The following is a 20,757-nucleotide window of genomic DNA, read 5'->3' as shown; positions in this document are numbered from 1 at the left end:
CCGGTCTTACCAAATAACCATCGCTAAATAATAGTAAAGTATCGAAACAGAATTGGATCGTTAAGCAGTCTCAATAAGGATATCAATATCAATAAAAATTAACGATCCTCATCCCTACTAGATGTTACGTCTCTAACCTGCCTGTCAGCTCGCTCTGGTCCGTTTCAGTGGATTTACCATAAAGGCTTGAATACGTGTGCACTCCAAACTTAGGTGTGGCTAGCTTTATCGCCCTCTCACAAACGAGTGACAGAAACACTCAAAGCCGTTCAGCCACAGATGGCGTGGATGTGCTAGGAGACAATTCAGTGTCTGCAAACGGTGATTTTTGTGTCTTTCTCGGACACTTTAAAATGCTTCCACACTGCCGACACGTCAACGTAATTGTTATTAGGCCGAACACTCACACATCTCTAGTTGCTGGAAAATGGTCACAGAAATAAAACAAATCTAAAACTTGACTATTTAATGAAATAACTGTTGCTTGGTAGCAATTCATGTTTAATACTGATGAATATATATTTTGTGATGAACACCTCTATCTAATGCTGCAAGATTTTGTGACGAGTTTACATTCTCAGGAACAAAGAAAACAGCATGTATTGATGCTACTTCGATGGAAAGCAACCCAGCACCAGCCTGTCCCCTCATTAGTAGACACCCAGTTGGTCCCAGAAGTCACATATATGGTTCCTGGACCCCACCTGAGCATGTGAACGTGCCGTCAGGTTCATGACCAGCCAGCCGCTGGTGTCGGAATAGCGCGGCCAAACAGGCAGACGCTGTTCTCGGCAGAAAGTCGTCTGCTGGACCCGCGAGGAAGGGTCACCAGTGTGGGCGAAGGCTCCCCAGTAGCACAGCATCCGATTGGACAGCAGCTTCTCTGGCATTGACAGGGTGAAGTTGGCCACCGAGGCAGAGTCAAAGAGAAAGGGCAGCTCGGCGCCGTGGCAGGCGTGCTGGTAGCAGAAAGTCAGACCTGACCACACACGATGGTCTGACGCCACGTGGTCGAACACGTACATCCACACTTGGCTGCCAGTTGCTGTGCCAGCACGTGCTGACCTCCGGGACGGACACAGGAAGACAAAGTCGGTGACGATCTGGATAGAGGAAAGAAAGAGACACAGCCGATCAGACAACAGAAATGTTTTTGTTAACTGATTAGCTCTCAGTGGCTTGGCTCTATGAATGGCAATGTTCAGCCCTCCTATTAGGGCCAGACTAAAATATCTGATTGCCATGAAATTTTGAACAGGCATTTATGGTCCCCAGAGGATGAACCCTAATGACTTTAATGATCCTCCACCTTAAGGTTGACCTTTGTGGTTTTGACTGAAATGTCTCAACTACTGAATAGATTGCAATGAAATTTGGTTCACATTTGTGGTTTTTGGGGAAATCTCTTTGGTAATCGCCTTTCTCTTACTGTAGCGCCACCAGCGGGTCAAAGTTATCCAGTGAAATATCTCAGCATCTACATGGTGGAAATTTATTACAGACACACATGGAATCTTACTGTAGCGCCACCATGAGGTTGACATTTGTGGGTTTGGTGATCAGTCTTGACAGCTATTGAATGGATTGCCATGTTATTCGGTGCAGAAACTCATGTGTCAGTTAATGTATGTTAGTATGCTAACATGCTAAACTATGGTTGACATTACCAGCTAAACTACATGTTAACATTGCCATTGCAAAATATTAGAATGCTGACTTTAGTAGACAGGAGTCTAATTTAGGCTACATATATGCGTGTGTTGAGTTTAGACACATGTGACTCACAGCACACCAACGGTAATCAGGTCTTTCCATAGGATGTTCTTTTCCTTTACTTCTCTTCTACAAATACATATATTCCTTCCCTGACATCACATACTCTTTTGCTTTTCCAGTCTTGGAAGAAATAAAAAAACAAACAAACCCTCCCACTCATGAGCACACTGACTCATTTTTTGGGGTCTGTCATGTAAGTTAATTCCCTGTGTTTTTGTGACTCATTATGGGATTTATGTAAATGTAATTTATTATGTTTTATAATGTCTTTCTTTCTTACGTCTGTAGAAGTCACATATTCCCACTTTTTCTTTCGTAATCAAGCTGAAAAGTAGTGAACTAATGTGACTGCAATTTTGTGGATAAAAGATCACATGGCCTCTTGATGAGTGAATTACATTTTGGTGCTGACCCAGCTCTGTGATTTTTTTGCCATGGCTGTTATAGTGTAGCATGCTGCTTCCCAAGTAGATATCTAAACATCACAGTAATCAGAATTTTTTTTGGACCATGTAATCTGGAAAATAGACTATAAACAAGCTGCTTTGCAAGTTGAACAACTGTTCAGCATTGTTGAAGGTTTATTCTTCACAGTGTATCTTCTACTTTCTGCAGTGTTTTGTAGAAAAGAAAATGAATAAAACTAATGAGCGTGACATCTACAATGAGGCGGGGTGGGGCCAGAGCAGCAAAAACAATTGTTCCCTCTCGGCTAAAAGGAAGCAGAAAGATAGAAGAAGGTAAACCGTCTTGCTCCTGTTACCTGGAAACCAGTGTGTCTTTTTCAGCAGCTCACAACCTGCGCCCACACAGCCCCACATCTGACACCTGAAAACAAACAGGCTGACTGTAGGAAACTGATGGACAAACAACACACACACACACACACACACACACGTTTCAAATAGGCCCATGCCATGCACAAATGTACTAATCACTAACAGACACACTGTACACAAACACTGAGTCATGGCACACGTGCACACACACACACACACACACACAGGGTACAAGCACAGGTTGAAATTAAGTTACATAATATGTACTATGTATTCAAGTATAGTCTTCTGTGAACAAACCTTTCCTCTACTATTTCTTCTGCTGCCTCTGCCTTATCCATATATCGTCCTCTTTTCCTTCCTTCCTCCCTCCCTACATCTGTTCAACCAGTTTTCTCCTCTTAGATTGCCCCTCAACTATATTTTTCTCCACCACCTCGTACTTTCTCATGCATCCTCTCTCTTTTACATTTCTTTCTGTGGTAAAATCAATTATTTGAAAGAAACAATCTGCTAAAATAATTGTCCGTATTTCTGATGAATGACTGATGCAGCCTATGAATCACAAAGCACTTGATTGCTACGGCAAATACGAGCACATTTTAGTAATAGGGCTACATGAGCAAATGATGTCTATGGTGAGGAGTTCTAAAGCTGAACATGGTCAGTGTTTTAACATTGCAATCAATGCTATTTATGTTGGCAGCCCTTCATTTCAATGTTACAACATACAGTGGTGTGAAGAAGTGTTTGCCACCTTCCTGATTTCTGATTTTTTTGCACGTTTATCACACAAATGTTTCAGATCATCATCAACAAATTGAAATGTTAAACAAAGTTAACACAAGGTTTTTATTATTAAGGGGGAAAAAATCCAAACCTACATGGCCCTGTGTGAAAAAGTGATTGCCCCCTAAACCTAATAACTGGTTGAGCCAACCTTAGCAGCAACAACTGCAATCAAGTGTTTGTGATAACTGGCAATGAGTCTTTGACAGTATTGTGGAGGAATTTTGGCCCACTCATCTTTGCCAAATTGTTGTAATTCAGCCACATCGGAGGGTTTTCGAGCCTTAACCACTTTTTTAACGTCATGCCACAACATCTCAGTTGGATTCAGGTCAGGACTTTGACTAGGCCACTCCATAGTCTTCATTTTGTTTTTCTTAAGCCATTCAGAGGTGGACTTGCTGGTGTGTTTTGGATCATTGTCGTGCTGCAGAACCCAAGTGCGCTGCAGCTTGAGGTCACGAACAAATTACTTTCTCCTTCAGGGCTTTTTGGTAGACAGCAGAATTCATGGTTCCATTTACCACAGCAAGTCTTCCAGGTCCTGAAGCAGCAAAACAGCCCCAGAGTATCATCTAACATCTATATCTCCACAAGTCTTTCTTCAAATGCTACCAAACTCGACAGAGTCGTTCTCCAGATGGCCGATATCGGCCGAAGTGTTTCAAAGGGTTTTCAGATCGGTCAAACGGTGAGTTTGCAGTGATATTCAGTATTTTGCTGTAACTTGTACAGTATGCACAACTTTTTCTTTTTAACTCAGTTTTGGATCAAATTACTATAATAATAACACAACCAAAACCGGCAGAATGATGTGATTTTTTGCAGAATTTTCTCACCAGTATCTTGACAGTTGTAAGCATTGTAAGTTTAAACTGACAAAACTATCCGGGTCTGGCGCATGTGACATCACTACCTCAAGTTGTGAGAAGGTGTGTGGAAACAGCCTCTCACCAGTAGTTCAGTCAGTTAGTCACCTACTCTGGAGATCTGCAGGTCCAGGCTTCAAATCCCCAGGTGAGCCAGTCAGATGTGCTGACAATGGGGGTGTTCAGATCATAGTGAGTCTAAGGTCTCTATTTTATTTGGATCCCTAGCAGTTTCTTCTCATTTTTCTCTGCTAGTTATGAGTTTGTGCAACTTAAACTTTAAATCTTGGAAACACAAAATGTCGCAGGTGGGTTGAACATTTCAACCCAGTAGTCAGGTACATATAATGACGCTCTAGTATGCGTTTCCCCAATTATCTCAGAGTCCAAATTCTTTCATCACTTTAAGCTCTGAAGTCGTCTGCGCCTGTTCTTCTCCTCTGAAAATTTCATATGTTGCATTTTTTGCGACTGGCTTGGATCCCGATCACTGCCGCTCGCGGCTATATTTTTTGAATATTATATTATTGTTACTTGTTCATTAATAAACTACAGCCACATCAAGAAATGCAGTGCTACATGATGTCTCATACTCCTGTAATATATTATTTTACAACTTGGGAGGGTTGGCTCATCTGGACAACATCTCAAAAACTTATCACATCTAGTGCATCGAGTAGGACCACTGACAGATAACAGGACATTGTAAGCCTCACTGTTTCTGTACCACAGTCCATTATAAACCACATAATACATGAAGTTTACAAAGGCATTGTCAGGTGAGGATCAAGGCTCCTCTCACTTTGCTTAATTAGATAAGCAATCTGCAAATCTTACCAAAATCTTACTTTATAATTTTTAAAAAAATACAACAGAAACACAAAGTAGTACTGACAGCCATAATTTCAGCTTGTGGTAAAAAGTGCAACGTTTTTAATGGGCATTTAGCTTGTGAAAGTACAAATTACACATTTGTGTGCAGTGGCAAATCAATGTCCAAAACCCACCTTTTAATGCAAATTCGGAAAGTATTTATTATTGGTCACTTGATAGGCACACGGTCTTGTTACATATCACCATTAGCAGTAAAAAGAAATACATGTTTTCCACCAGGGCAGTAAGAAGTGAAGTTTAGCTGCTGATCTGAGCTTCCCTGCCGTTATCGTTTCATTACCAATAATATTCATTCATCTGTCCACGTAAAAAAGCGAGTAAAAGAGAGAGAGTAACTACATGAAACTAATCCAACTACATATTACACTACAAGCCAAAGCCAGCGCTGAAGAATAAACCAATCCTACTAACCTTACATGATTTTTCTACCAGGGCAGTAAAAGTTTAGCTGGCTGATGCTTCCATGCTCTAAGTTAATGTTACGGTTTTATTATCAATTAACGTTGCTGATGAGTTGATTGTCTCGCTAACTTAACCGGCAAAGCCAACCCACAGACTGGAGAATAAGTAGGAAACATGAAATTAAAGCAACTACATATAGACAGGGGAAAGACCTCACGTCTCTCCGTGATTATAGCCAGATTCTAGCTAAAGCTATCAAATAACAGCTTTCATTTGCATCGCTACAGTCTGACAAATTTAAGTTTGTTTTCTGCTGGACAGGAAATAGACAACTTCAGCACCGCTTTGAAAACATCTGTCCCACATTATAGCCTTCCATCTGGAAAAATCCACATCCGTGATTTCTGCCGTTAGCTGTTTATCCGTCCCGACTCCGTCTGGCTTCATGGTATAAAAATCCACAGGCTGTCAGCTCTCGTGCTAAATAACACGTGTGCTCGTTCATTTGTCCAAATGTCACTTCTCTCCTTACTTCTAATAAACCAGAACACTACTCAGAGACTGTTTATTATTTCTTCTTCTTCTTCCACAATTAATGTAGTGACAGGCGTCAATACTGCCGGAATTATACAAGCAGAAGAAGAACGCCGTGATGATGAAACGCGCTCTGTAGCACCGTTTGTCCATTGTCAGCTATTGTAGAAACGTGACGACAAAATACGGCGACCTCCATAGAAGGGGGTGCCCGCGGTTATGTAGATCAAAATGACTCATTTTAAGGTAATAAAAACATAATGGTTCATTATGCAAGGTCTTTATACACCACTGAAAATGTAGTTATGGATATTCTGTCAATAGATTCTCAGAAATATTACACACTGAACCTTTAAACCTGCATTTTAACAAACAGCCAGCACGGGGCGACTCTTCTGGTTGCAAAAAGAAGTCCCTTCCATTAGAAATAATGGTAAAATGACCCTTCCCTCTCAGCTGATTTATTACCTCAGTAAACACTTTCCTAATGAGTTTATGGCTTCAAGTCTTCTTCAATACAACAAGATGTTCATTTAGTAAATTATGGTCCTATTTAGAAAATAAATAAAAATTAACATAAAACCCTAAAGCAGAGTTTGCTTCAGGGCGGGATTACCAAGGCGACTTATCAGTCAGGCTAGAGTGACTCGTACCCACGGCACTGTGTAAATTTAACCAGCGCCATTGAAAAAGTGCATTAGGAGTTGGCTGTTCACTTTCTCTGGTGAGTACATTTAGTTTTAGTTTAGTTTTTAGATACAGTTACCGTGAATTACAGATGCACCTTGCTAAGCAAGTTAACTAGCTCCACATGGAATCGTTAGCTCCACCGTCTGGTCCACATATGGTCACGTCCGGTGCCACTGGTTGCAAAAACGCAACATGGCGTCGCCCTATCAGTGGCCAGTTCTTGTTGACTTTTTTTGCAATATTCCCAAAACCTGCAACAGTTTGTGTCACACAAATCAACTGCAATCCATTTGCTGTTCTCTGTGAGATACCTGAGCCAGTTTAGACACAGTCAGCCTCAAGCAGAAACTCTTCAGTAGCTCCATATCAATGCAAGTAGTCTGGTAGCTGCGGGTCCCTCTCCAATGGAACTACACAATGCATCTCATATTGCTGGCAGCAGCTGATGAGCTTGCCAGTGACCGAGTTGAAATACCCATGATAACAAAAGAAATATGTTGAGAGTCATTCTTATTGGTGCTTAGCTTTTATTACGATAGAACTGTTTTTCATTATGTATGACATTTCACAGGGAAATTCTTCATAGAGCCGTACTCACAAAGTTGAAGAGCGGTGTGTTCAACTGGAGAGATGATGATCATGTTTTTTTATGTTGTTTTGAATGTGTTTAGAGATACTGGGGTTTGTGTAATGCAAAGAAAATGTAAACACAGCCCAAACTTATAAATTCTACAAAAGGCATAAACACTGAGCTCTTCACATCAGCCTCCTCTGTGACAGACTGGCTGACATTTATGCTGACCCCCAAGTCCTCTGGAGTAGTGCCCTTTATGAAGCGATGCAGGATGTGTGTGTGTGTGTGTGTGTGTGTGTGTGTGTGTGTGTGTGTGTGTGTGTGTGTGTGTGTGTGTGTGTGTGTGTGTGTGGAGGGGCAAGCTATGGTTGTGACTTTACTGTCTCCCTCCTGCACTGTTACTGAATACTAAATATGTCCAGGAGAGTCACCCCCTGACCCATGGTGGCTCCCCGAGGCTGCTATCTTGCACTTTGCACCAGCAAACCTCCTTCTTTTCTGCTTGTATTATCTTGCTGTGCGGTTATAAAATAAAGAAACGGCATTACTTGAACAAGAGGTTAGCCCCACCCACTCTGTCAAACTGGATTGAACTCTGCGCAAAGCGAAGGTCAGCAAATCCACACATGAATGGGAAGCAAATTTCGATCTGTGTGGAAATAGATTAGTCTTAAATGTATTTTGGGATTTATGTATAAATTTTCAATGCACACAAAAATATTTGTAGTTGTAAACTAGTCCACAAATGTATTTCTGATGCATTTTGGTTGATATAAATGTAACTGAAATTCCCAAATATGTGGACCTTAAAACTTGGACGTTGTTACATTTATATGCAAACCTGTTTGCATATAAATGCCCTGTCAAACTTTCATCTACAAACTGCTTGTCATGTGAACTTCACTGCATTTGTGTGCCCTGCCATGGCTCGATCCGCAAATCCATTTTTACCAACAGGGAATTATATGTAGCCAATCAGATGGCTCTTTCCGCTTCAGCATATTCCAAAAGCATAGATTCGAGAGAATCTAGTTAAAGTCTGTTAAGTTGACTTCAGCTTTTTTTTTTTCAAGTTTATTTTTTCAAAACCTCATATAATTGTAGCAATAATGTAGTAACAGTTAGGTATTGATGTCACAAATATGCAAATTAGTTTAGTGTGTGACGTCATGTAGCTATTTTTTGAGCAGGCAACACTGTTCATATTCAGTACCACAATTAATAAAATAACGCAGTTAAGGGGAATACGAATGTGTGGAAAGAGTTGTAAGAGTTTTTTCAAGTTCTAAGGAAGTGCTGAACATCTAACAGTATCTCCGCCACTGTTGTGTTATTAATGCTGTAGATGAAACCAGTGTGAGATGCACATTTTCAACAAGCACTGCACTGCATCTAAAAAGAGCAGGGAGGCATCACATTGGCCCCTGTCAACGGGCACTGCGTTAGTTATACTTAAAAGGAATTATAATACGTGAGGCACACACTGTGGCTAGGTTCATGTATACCACTGCAGCCTAATCTAGTGCCAAATAAGCAGTGAAAGTTTTCCGGACATGGTTACTCTAATCAAAACGAGCTGATCGGATACTTTGGATTTTAACAGTGTTGTGTTATCTTTAGCATTCCTTAAACCTTTTTTTTGCCCTCTTGTGGGCAGAACTTCACAGCTTGACATACTATGGCCTCGTAAAGTTGATACTGCTTACATGCTAGCAAACAGTTACCTGCTTACACAACCAGCCGATAGGAGAAAAATGTATGCACTGAATTTATTTGGCTATGTGGTCTAGCCACCTGACAAATGTAAGTTATATGTTCACTCTCCTTTTCGCTCCGTTTTGGTCTCAACTTTAGGGTGACCATATTTTCAAACCCCCTGACCGGGAACCTTAAAGTGTACCCGTGTTTTCATTTATTATGTTTTTATATTGGGTAAAGGTAATAATCAGGGGGACAGAACACGATAAAGTCACGATGAAAGTCAAACATGTTAAGTGCGGAATTATAATATTATAATTATCATTTTAATTTAGTGGTGAATGTTGAAAAGTAGGACATTTGAGTGTTTTACAGATATTTTCCAGAACTACTGGACACCCAGTCTGAAGATGTACACCTAGCTAAAATAAATGCAGTCTAAGACAACATGCCACCAATCAAGTCTACCTTCATGGAATTCAGCCTGAAGTTGGTAGTGACTTTGAATTATATTACATTAAACTAAGAGTTTTTTAATATTTAGTCTATACCCTCACTACATACAAATGGGGTGCCAAGTCACCCAGTCAGTGTTTCTTCCACAGCCAACCAGCTCTGTCTTGTATTTCAGCTGTCATTCCTCAGCTGATCCTTGCTGTCACTGTAGAGGTTAATGAGATAGGAGTCACTTCTTAGTGGCAGCGGTCAAACTGCATCTCAAAAACAGACAAACTCCCTGACTCCAGGTGGTCCACATGTTTCACACATATAAATGATGGAGAAGAAAAGAAAGCTGTGGTGTGTGACTCTTGAAAACTAGAGTTGCAGCTCCCTCTGTAGGCAAATGATAGAAACTTTTGAGGAGCCAAGGAGTAAGTCTGCTGATTGATGGTGATAATGCTGAACTTTTATACAAGACTATGTATGTTGTTCGCTGTCGAGCTGGACGGCAGCATCCAAATATATGCAGACTACATATGTTTCCTTGGCTGCACTGATCTTGGGGAAATTACATTTTCGTTAAACACACAAATCACAGCAGCAGGAGAGAACAATTGTTTTCAATCTCACAAGAGGCTCGTTAGACATAGAGAAGCTGCAGAGAGCACAGAAGACAGCTGGGTCCTCGTTAAACACCGAGCTCCGGCTGGGTGGGACATCGATCCATGCGTGACCGCCCGCCTCGCAAAGCCACTGAATGGGTGGTTATCAATGCATGTGTGTATTTGAGTGTGTGTGGGAGAACGAGTGTCTGAGTGTTCACTTTTCCGTCTGTGAGTGTGAGAAAAATATTTAAGAGGAAAAAGCTCTTGTAATGCACGCTACAGCAGGCCTTTTTCACAGAGAGTTGTTACGCACATTCGCGGTTTCTCACAAATTAGACAGCTGGAAACTTGCTGACACTTTCCCGACAGCCATCGGAGAGCTTATGATGAGTAATGTCACCTTCTATAAACTAATATTTTTCTATGAACTTTAAATGTTTTTCTAAAGCTTAGATTACACTGTCCCAGCACAGTAAATGAGTGACTTTCATAATTAGACTTTAGTCTCTTTAAAAATGTATTTTAAGATGGCTGGTATGCATATTTAGTGTCATATTTTCAATCACTGCTTTTTATTATTGTTGCTCACGACTCATGGGTTGCACTTTTATTAAATACTGTAGAACATACACTTCCTCCTTACAAATGGAGCAATGATAATTTTGACACAGTGGCTACAGTTAACTATGAAGAAATGTCCTTTTGTTTCCCAAGAAACTCTAACCACGCTCTGTGACATTTGTGCTGACCACCCAGTCCTCTGGAGAAGTGCCCTTTATGAAGAGATGCAGGAAGTGTGTGTGAGTATATAGCAGGGTAAGCTATAGTTGTCACTCCACAGTCTACCTACTGCACCGTAAACTGTGACTGAATACTAAACATGTCCAGGAGTGTCACCTCCTGACCCCCTGTAGCTCCCCGAGGAGGCCACCCTGCTATGCATCGAAAAGCCTGCTGCTAACTGCTGGGGGGTTTCTTCTCATGCTGTGTCATCATGAGCCAGTCCACCTCTGTATTTTCACAGCAATAAAAACTTGAAACAGGCACACAGCGATAAAACAAGAATCTACATCCATGCTAGCGGCTGACATCAGCATGCTAACATGCTCACACTGATAATGCTAACATGCTGATGGCAGTGTCATTAATTTAGCAAGCATTCGGGCAGAAACAGGATGTGGCGCCAGAGAAAGCGCTCACCACAGTCACTTGGATTCATTGTCTGGAAACCATGAATGTGCAAAAAGTACTACAAATTGGAGGGAGAGAGAGAGAGATAGAGAGATACAGACTGTATACAGAATAAGTGGAAACTTTGACCTCACAGAAGTACCAAAGTCAATGTGTGGACAGACTGACAGATTCCCATCCCTAGAGCCATACTGTGAACATGGCTAAACGCTGCAAGTGCAAAAAACATGCCCCCCCCCCCCCCCCCAAAGCTAACTTTGCTACTATTTATAGTGCTAGCAGATTGTTAATTTTTGTGCACAGCCTGCATAGGAGGCAGGAGGAGGCTATGGCACCCTGCTTTTCAACCCGCCTCTGAGTGTGGTCATTTGGAATAGCTTAAAGAGGTCATATTATTTTCAGGTTCATAATTTTATATAGGGGTTGTACCAGAATATGTTTATATATTCAAAAAATTTGCTCTGTTTCAGCTATGCAGTGATGCCACTCACTTCTATTTGATCTTTGCGTGAAGTTGCAAATGTGCAGTACCTAGTTAAGGACTACTAGCCAATCAGAGGCAGAGTAGGGCGGGTCCTGACAAGCCCTAACCAGGGCTTTGGTTCAGCTGTACATCTTCCAGCCAACGAGCTTCGCAACCTCGACCAGAGCAAGAGTTTCAGAGCGGTAAGTTATTCAATTGAATTTTGATTTTTCATGCAAGTTTTAACTAAGCACTGTCTCTACAACAGTAACAACTTTATGTTCACTGACTGCCTGGAGGGTAGCTAGTGTTTGGTAGGGATAGTGGGGGAGAGGGAAGGCAGCAGGCAGACATCTTGTCACTGTGTGCGCTGCAGCTCAGTGTGTTTCTCCACCAGTGTTTTTCAGGGCGTGCCACACTAGCCGCTAGGCGAATATTATGACAGTTTACAGAAGTAAAGGCTGGACTACAATCGAACCGTTTTCAGGCAGTTCAGGAGCAGTGTTTTCTGTGGGAGATGGGAACTCCCTTTGGGCTGGACTTAGGTTTGCAAAGTGAAAAAGCCCAATTTCATGCACAAAAAAGGTATATAACACAATAAAGGACAAAACTGTCTTTTGATATTCAGGTGCATGTACATCCTGGTTCCTAGCTTAATTTTCTAGTGATTGGTATGCTACTCATGCTATCATGTTAACTATGTTCATAATCTTAGTCTAGTGTGGTAACACGCTAGCGTTTGCTAATTCACACTAAACACAAAGTACAACTGTGTGTACAACAATAGTAATTGAGATGGTTCACTTGGGACCAAAGTAGTCGACCAACCAACCAAAGATGGCATCCATTGGCATGGCTAAAAATGTCTCTTTAAACAGTCAAAGGGAGATGTGTTATGCATAACCACTGAAGCAGGGCACACTTTTTCAGGCTCAGTACTCAGCTTTGAGTGGGAAGAAAGATTTATCATTCATTGTTATAAATGTCAGAGGTTTGTGGATAAGTATAATGTGTCCTCCACCCGCGAAAAGCATTATGACAAAAACTCGACAAATTAGATTCTTTTTGGCCCTAAGACTGACTTTATATCAGTTACAATGCTGAAACTGAAAAGACTGTGAATGGAGTTCGACCTACCTGAGCTAGCATATCCCTGCGGTCAGCATCCCTGTACAGGGGCAGGTACTTGTGCAGGATCCGCAGTGTGTGTTGTTTAAAGATGGCTGTGATGTACACAGTGCTCTCCAACGCAGAGACTGGCTTGTTGAAGACACCATACACAAAGAGCACCCCCTCTTCTGAGGTCGTACCTGGAAGACAAAACACAGAGCCTCAGTCCACGAAACAAGTAGACTTCTATGTTACCCGAAGCTTTTCTCTTATTTGCATACAGCAACATAAACACCTGTAAAATATAATGAAATGCATTTGTTGTTATTTTCACAAATTGTAACCACCAAAAGGGAGTGTGGGGGTCTGATTAGGAGCCCACAATTCACTTTGGGTCTGGGTCCCCTTAGCAGTTTATTCCGGCCCTAACTGACTACCAGTGTGTGTGACTGCTCTTTGTTCATCACCCGGGTCCAAGCTCCCAGCCACTATAAAAGCCGCCTCATCACCCCCTTTATTTGCCATGGCCTCGGGTCCAGCCCTGTCAAATCTGAATCTGCAAATTAACTACAGCTGTCAGATCAAAGTAATCACGTAACATAGTAGAATAAGTGGTATAAAATGTAAATACTTAAGTAGCTCAAAACTGTACTTAAGTACAGTACTTGACAAAATGTACTCCGTAGCAGCATTAGTGGCAGTAGAGGCCGCTTCATAATAATAAAGGGTCATTTTACGCTTATTGTTTTTGTGTGTCTTACCCAGCAGCACTGGCTTCTCTTTCTGCCAGTGGCCCTTTAGGAAGGCAATGACAGCTTGCTCTTTTATTAACTCCCCATCAATGTAAGGGCCCCAGGTCTCAAAAACCTCCAGGAACCTGAACGGGTTCACAATCTTGGAACCTGAGGTCAAAAACACATCAGTTAGATTGAAAATGCAGTCTGAGAACAGAGAGCAACAGGCTTGAACTAGATAAAGATGCAAGACTTGATGGATTCATGAGACAGTGACAAGGAATGTAAAATTCTGTAATAATAAACCTGCTGTTGATACATATTTTATATATTTTTTTGTTTTAAGCCATAAGAGCTGAATTGACTTTTCACCAGTATCTTTTCGGTCCACATTTTTGCACCTGAAAGTGATTTCACGCAGGCAGAAAACAGCAGCTGATGACGCAATCAGAGTCAGTGATACTGATCAATAAACCTGTCTACCCTGCAGATATATTACAGTCATTTTGAGCTGTGAGGCGGTATAATCCCTCTAATTGCCCCTTCAGAGGCCCACTATTCCTCGATTGTCATTATTTTGTTTTCCAATATGCCACGGCTCGGGATAAAAACTGTGTTTTTCATCATATTTTTCAGATAAATGTACTATATCCTGCCTTCTTATGTAACTGTGTGGGAAGCCCTGAGCATTGCTTTAAATTTGGTGAGCTTTTTTTGCGGCGCCCTACTTGTTTTCATCTGGGCAGCGAGGACGGCCTGTGGAGTGAGAGACAGCAGGCAGACGATGTCGCTCACAGAGCAGTTGGTCTTTTTAGCAAAGTCTTTTCCCAGCCTCAGGGCGTCGTGTCTGGAAAAGTAGACGCAGAAAAACAAAATTAAGGTTCAGCTTGAAGTTGTCTGTAAGCACGCTGGAGACTTTCCCACACGGTTTGACAGCAAGAACTCAAGAAAACACCCCCCACCCCCACTCCTGAATACTTTTGAAAGCTCTTTGAGTCCATAGTATGTTGTCACTTCAGTCAGGCATAAATCAATCACATATAAGTAACCAATGCCAACCTAAGCCGATGGTTCCTCACCTGGTCTTCAGAGGGATGGAGAAAGGCAGACTCTGCAGGACAGCCTGTTGAAACAGAGGTTTGCTGCTCTGGATCATCAGGTGAAGACTTACTGACTGAGCACCTGCACTCTCTCCAAATATTGTCACCTGATCAAAAAAAACAAAAAACAAACACAACACAGCGGCTTGACATTAAAAGCCACAATCAGCAGCTTCACATGATAGAAACAAGAGAGGACACTTCTGCTAACTGTTTGAGCTTCACTACCCAGAAACACTTGTTTTACAATCTGGCTGTCTAAAATAACTGGGAAGCGTTCCATTCACAAGTTTACATTATTCTTCTTATGGTCCTCTACGTCAGTGGTTCTCAACCTGGGGGTCCCAAGGTAATTTCCACCAGATAGTTGATAAAAAAAAAAATTCTAATTATATATTTTAAATAAAATAAAAATATTTTAGAGTATGGAATGTTTTTTACGTCACATTGCCTGTACTAAATTTCATGACAATCCGAGTTGTCAGTACATTTTACTAAAAAACACAAAGGTCAACCTCATGGTAGTACTAGAGGGAGGAAAAAAACAGACCAAAGTCAGTAGGATTCATGCTCTGGAAACTATGAGTGTCTCTAAAACATGTGCCAATCTGACCTGAAAACTGACCAGCAGTGAAATATCATATGTGAACAAAATTTTGTACCAGCGTTTCCCTACTTATTTAGCTTGTGACCCTAGATGACATACAGTATTTTAATTCTTAAACAGCAGTATGGCACAGTGTGGTTACCGTAGTATGGCACAACCACAAACTTTAATTATTTACAATAAACATCCTTGACTGCTACATTTAAAATTCTTTAAGGCCTGAAATAATTAATTTGAATGCAGTGAAACTATAAAAGCTTGTACGCGTAAAGTTTGTGCAGTACACAAAATAAAGGAGATAACCATTTAAGGTTAGAAAATTAAATAGTACACCGACAGTGTGTGTGTGAATGTTTTCTGTGTGTGCCTGCTTGCCTTGCTGGGATCACCTCCGAACACTGCAATGTTCCGCTGGACCCAAAGAAGAGCTGCCTGCTGGTCCAATATCCCATAATTCCCTGCAGCTGAGGTGTGAGGGTCTTTGCCCGACACAAGGAACCCAAAGGCACCTTAAATCATGCATCAATTCACATGATTAGTGAGACATAATTTACTCCGGCATGACATTAATTTCACCCGAGTTCCAAATTACCGTTCACATATCTCTACTTTCAGGAAAGCAGAGTAATTACCAACAGGCAAACATACACATGCCCCCCCCCCCGCCCCCCCCTTCAACCCACGGTTTCACTGTATGTGTATTCAGAGCCAGTGAGAAACCGACATTCAAAATACTAATAATTTTTTAAAAACTGCGATACAGTAATTTTCGGCTTTAATTTGTTAACGTGAATATAACGCATTAACGTGGTCAGCCCTTATATATATAATATATATATATATATATATATATATATATATATATAATATTATATATATATATATATATATATATATATATATATATATATATATATATATATATATATATATATATATATAGCCAGCCACCCAGGTTAATATACTGGAATAATACTGGAATATAATATATATATATATAAACACCCAGGTTAATATACTGGAATAGGTCCATTAAAAGGACCACCAAACTTTCATACCCAGTCGGTACTCCACGCTTACAACAACAGTGCGGGTGAAGTTACTGATGAAGCGTCCGTCGTACAGGGGCTTGGAGGCAGAGCCAGCAATGAAATCCCCACCATGGATCCACACCATGACAGGCAGTGAGCTCCTCAGAGGGGAGCTGAAGTTCACATCCACAGGGACAAAGATATTGAGGTAGAGACAGTTCTCACTCACCTATTTGGCACAGTGGAAGAAATAGTTTTTTGATCATTTAAAATCAATATGTCATTTAGTTGTAGCTAAAATTATATTGTCAGGCTACAAAACACTATTGTTCAAGTATATTTATAAATGTAGGGTTAGAGGGGATCTATTTGTTTTTCATTTTTTATCTACATCTGTTACAATGTCAGATGTTTGTACGAACTGTGGCCAAAGTTTCAAATAATGAGGTAAACATATGCAAACGTAATCCCTGCTCCAGAGAGCTCTGAATACTAGGTTTCCTGGGGATTTTTCTCCTTTCTCCAGTGCTGGCACATTGCTAAAATTAAGGTCTGGCTATGCAAGACTACTCTGCGCAGACACTAAAGGACTGCATTTAGAAGAAATTATTAGGGCTTAACAATTTCAAGTTAATTTGCAGAAGACAGCAGGACAGTAAAAAGTTCCTGTTCGTTCAGCCAGGGCTACATGAGAAACATCATCGTCAGGCTAAGCCAATCAGAGGCAGAGTAGGGAAAATTTGTCCCCTTTACGCAGCCACTATTTTTTAAGGCCAAGTTACATTACACTGAAGCTTGGTAAAAAGCTCAGAAACTCAACCTTCCAGGTTAGCTTATAGCAGGCTAGTTAGCTACTAAGGTTGAACAATTTTGAAAAAAAATATTCAGTATTGCCTTCACAATAGATTTTAGAGACTTTTTGGTGTAGTAAGGCCTTTTCAGACAGGGAACTACTCTTATAAATATATCTCCTAGAAATTGAAAACTCAATTATATAACTTCTAACTTTCAAATTAGTTCAGTTAGTAAGTTTAAAAGTGAGTTTGGTTGAGTACGCCAACTAGTTCTACTCTGTGATTACCTCTAAGTGTTTAGTTTAGTTTTAGTTTTTAGTTTAGCATGCCAAAGTGAACTATCTCAACAACATGCAAATAAGTCAGAAGTTGTGTTGTTCCTTACTTTTTGAGGACACTCCTCAGGTCCCCTGCAGGCCTGCACACATGCCGCCCTGGGGAAGGATGCGTCATAAACCCCTGTCCAAGGACTCACAGGTCTAGGGGGCTTCCAGCGATAAGCCCCAACTGGGGGGTCTGCATATGGTATCCCATAGAATATATGGGCCTTCTCCACTGTAATCCCCTTGATCTGGCCATCTTTGGTTGACACCACAGGTCCAGGAGCCCCATCTGTATCCCGACTGACTGTTTTGTCCTTGGTTTGCTCTGTGATTGAGAGGCCCTCCTGCCGTACCAGCTCCTTCAGGGAGTTTATCTCAAAGTCTCTGTTGATGATGAGTGGCTCCTCTCTCACCAGCAGCCCGGGGAAGATACTTCTCAGAAAGCTGACAAGGTCGATGTCATCATCATTTTTCATTGCCTCTCCAGAGGCCAGCACTAAACTTAGTGTGCACAGCAGCAGCCAACAGTGCCAGCTCTCCATATTGCGTTAGAATACTCTTATACTTCCCAAGACCCTGCTGCTCAGATTCTGATTTGACTTGAATTATAGCCCAGCAGAGGTAGAAAAAGTTGCAGCCCCCACAAGCCAACAGCCTGAAACTCTTCAGATACTGTGCATACTTGTGACTCCAATTTAGTATGTTGCTTGTTAAGATTTATCAGACAAAAGCTCCTTTGTCTGATTGCTGTCCAGTAGACCCTGAACAGCTGGACACAGCGATGCAGGACCAGTAATAGAGGACAAGTCGTCTTTCGTTTGCCTAATGTAATCACAAAGTCACACACAGAAGGTAAATGAGAATAAGTCTTAGAGCAGGCTTCAGGAAGGCATAAGTGTTTGTTTCGGGTTTCTTTCTTTTTTTTTAAATCAGTTTCTTGCCATGCCGCTTGATCAGTTACTGACGTTTGAATAAAATATTTACACATTTATTTGTGTACTTTGCAGATGGTGGACTGCAAATTTCATATAGGTGCACAATGCCACCTACAGGCCTTCTGCGTCACAACATGCAACATGGGGTTCCAAGAGACTTCTGAGGAGTCATGACAGCAAGGAAGGCAAAAATGTCACAAAGAATTATTTATTTAATTATTTCCCTCCTTTTCTTTTTTGCCTTTTTCTTTACGAAATACTGAATACTTAGCAATTAAAGCTGAAGCAATCTTAGATTGGAAGAACTGCAATTTATCAGTCCCTCCAGGATTTCTGAGGGGCCTGAGATTGTTGCAGTCTAAAATGCCTGATTTTGCGGCAGCTTTTCTAAAAACGTTTGGGGCGTTTTTTGCGATGAAATAGTGAGATTTCCCGGACCTAACCTGAACCCTGCATATTTAAAACCAGCTTACCTTGATTATTTCAGGGCTTGCAATTTACCGGGACGCAGCAGCCCGTGTCACAGTGAGTTGTCTCGTCTGATTTCCTCCATGCGTTTCTGCCACTCTGTCAAGATCGAAAGCCTACTGTTTTTCACGGTCCTTTTTTGTCGGCAAGTGAGACGTTACTTGTAAATCAGGAAATGACAAGCTGACATAACGTAACTGGAAACGGCGAGGATAGGACAAATTTGAGGGAGTGTCACGCTGAATTCTCGGGAATTTGTTGCGATTGCGACATCTCAAATTCTGGATAGACTGAATTATGTCCACACTAAACCTAAAATGTAGTCTTTGGAGTTGTTCTGCCTGTCCTTTTGTTTTCATCACAAAGGCTAGTCTCCAATATTCTCCTCTTTCGTCATGATAGGCCTTCTGACTATAAGAATAGAATACTATTGTATCAGGTAATCCACCGTCACGTTTACTGATAAAACAGGTGAACGTGGGCAAGTCTGGTCCATCAACCATCCGTCTGACAAACTTTACATGGTTACTTGCTACTTTGTGATAGGCTACATTTGTTCGAAATTTGAATGCACTTGTAGGCCTACCTACGACAAGCATTGTGAGGGACTCATCAAGAGGCTATTAGGCTACACAGTTCAGGAATCACTTTTATGTCTTAGCTTTGGCAACCCGTTCTCATCCCAAGGTCAAGAACCGTTGGCATTGCCGTTTAACGCCCTGTGTAGTCCGGGTCTGAAGGACGTGTCAAAGCATATTTGAGCCCTGGGAATGAGAATGGGATGGCTTTGGAGGGACTTTTCTAAATTTGAGAAAATAACCCGGATGAAGTCATCATCATTGAGATGCATTATAGTAAATGTGGGTCCAGTGTTTTATACAAGGACATATACAAGGGACTGGCATCGGTATTAGTTTTAAATGTATCATAGGCCTATATTATATGAAAAACAAAAGACTTCTAGTAACTTGGTGAAGCAGGTGAGTGAATGGTGCATTCACATGCACCTCGGATAATCCCATCTCTCGAGTTTGAAGTCCTTTCAACTTCGGTTTGTTCATGTGCTTTTAAAGTGTGAATGTGGGAACAACGTGGACGCTACTAAAAAGAAGTGTTGAATCAAGACTGCTGAAACAGTTTGGAGCTTTCTATTACAAAGTGATTTTTGTCCCAGAGTTGTTAATGCACCAGTAGGCCTATATTAGGCAACCTGAAACTACAAAAATATTGCTTGAAGGCCTACTGCAAATAGGTTGTGGACTGTAAACTAACAGTTATAACCTAATATCATATTACAATGAAATGTTATCAAAACATGAATAGGCCTTGTCAGAGTGTACCATCCTGTCTGCCTACAGCCAAGGGTGTCACTTGGTGTTGAAAAGTGGCAGGGACATTTAAGGGCTCATATGGGTGTTATGAAACACTTAGTCCATGCCACGTGATAATGCACAATATTGGAGTCAAGAGAACAAGATACTCCAATTCTATTTGGAAGAAGTATTCAATGATGATATAAGCTATTCGATCAGGGGGTCTGGGGGTCCTCCCTCAGAAGATTTTGAGTGTTAAACTATTAATTTTCTGCATTCTGCAGACATTTTCTGCACCAATTTATGGTGTAAATGTCTTTATTTATAAAGGGAAAAAAATTCATGTGGTCGTGATAATTCAGAATATAAAAATCGATTATCGAATATAATACAATAATCACCAGCCTGTTTTTTTTTGGACAAGGCAGATCTGTTTCTTCTATATTTACTTTGCATTTCATGTTTTCCTATTGTGCAAGTATACCTTTCTCAAAGAATTTTTATTTGTTATTTAACATTTCTTGTTGCAAGCTAATTTTCAAAAAACTTTTGGCAAATTCTTTCAAAAAGCGGTTGGGGACATGTCCCCAGCGTCCCCAGTGTAAATGACACCACAGCCTACATGATTTCGCACCAT

At 41.0% G+C, this 20,757-nt stretch overlaps 1 protein-coding gene across 1 annotated transcript; it reads right to left on the bottom strand.

The window, feature by feature from the left end:
- Positions 1-453: 453 nt before the first annotated feature.
- On the bottom strand, positions 454-19,544 carry LOC119918509 (cAMP-regulated D2 protein). Its single transcript, XM_038739287.1, has 9 exons — positions 18,813-19,544; positions 17,467-18,226; positions 16,315-16,516; positions 15,632-15,765; positions 14,629-14,756; positions 14,278-14,396; positions 13,577-13,717; positions 12,843-13,015; positions 454-1,103 (listed from the first exon to the last, which is right to left on the bottom strand). Exons 2-9 carry the CDS (start codon positions 17,944-17,946, stop codon positions 651-653), a joined length of 1,830 nt encoding a protein of 609 aa, XP_038595215.1. The 5' UTR covers positions 17,947-18,226; positions 18,813-19,544; the 3' UTR covers positions 454-650.
- Positions 19,545-20,757: the final 1,213 nt, after the last annotated feature.

Source organism: Micropterus salmoides, unplaced genomic scaffold, assembly GCF_014851395.1.
Source record: "Micropterus salmoides isolate LMB-PRFRI ecotype aquatic unplaced genomic scaffold, ASM1485139v1 Ms_hic_scaffold_23, whole genome shotgun sequence".
NCBI classification, from domain to species: Eukaryota; Metazoa; Chordata; class Actinopteri; order Centrarchiformes; family Centrarchidae; genus Micropterus; species Micropterus salmoides.
Note: the sequence above shows the minus strand (reverse complement) of the source record. Positions and strands in the feature narration are given on the sequence as shown.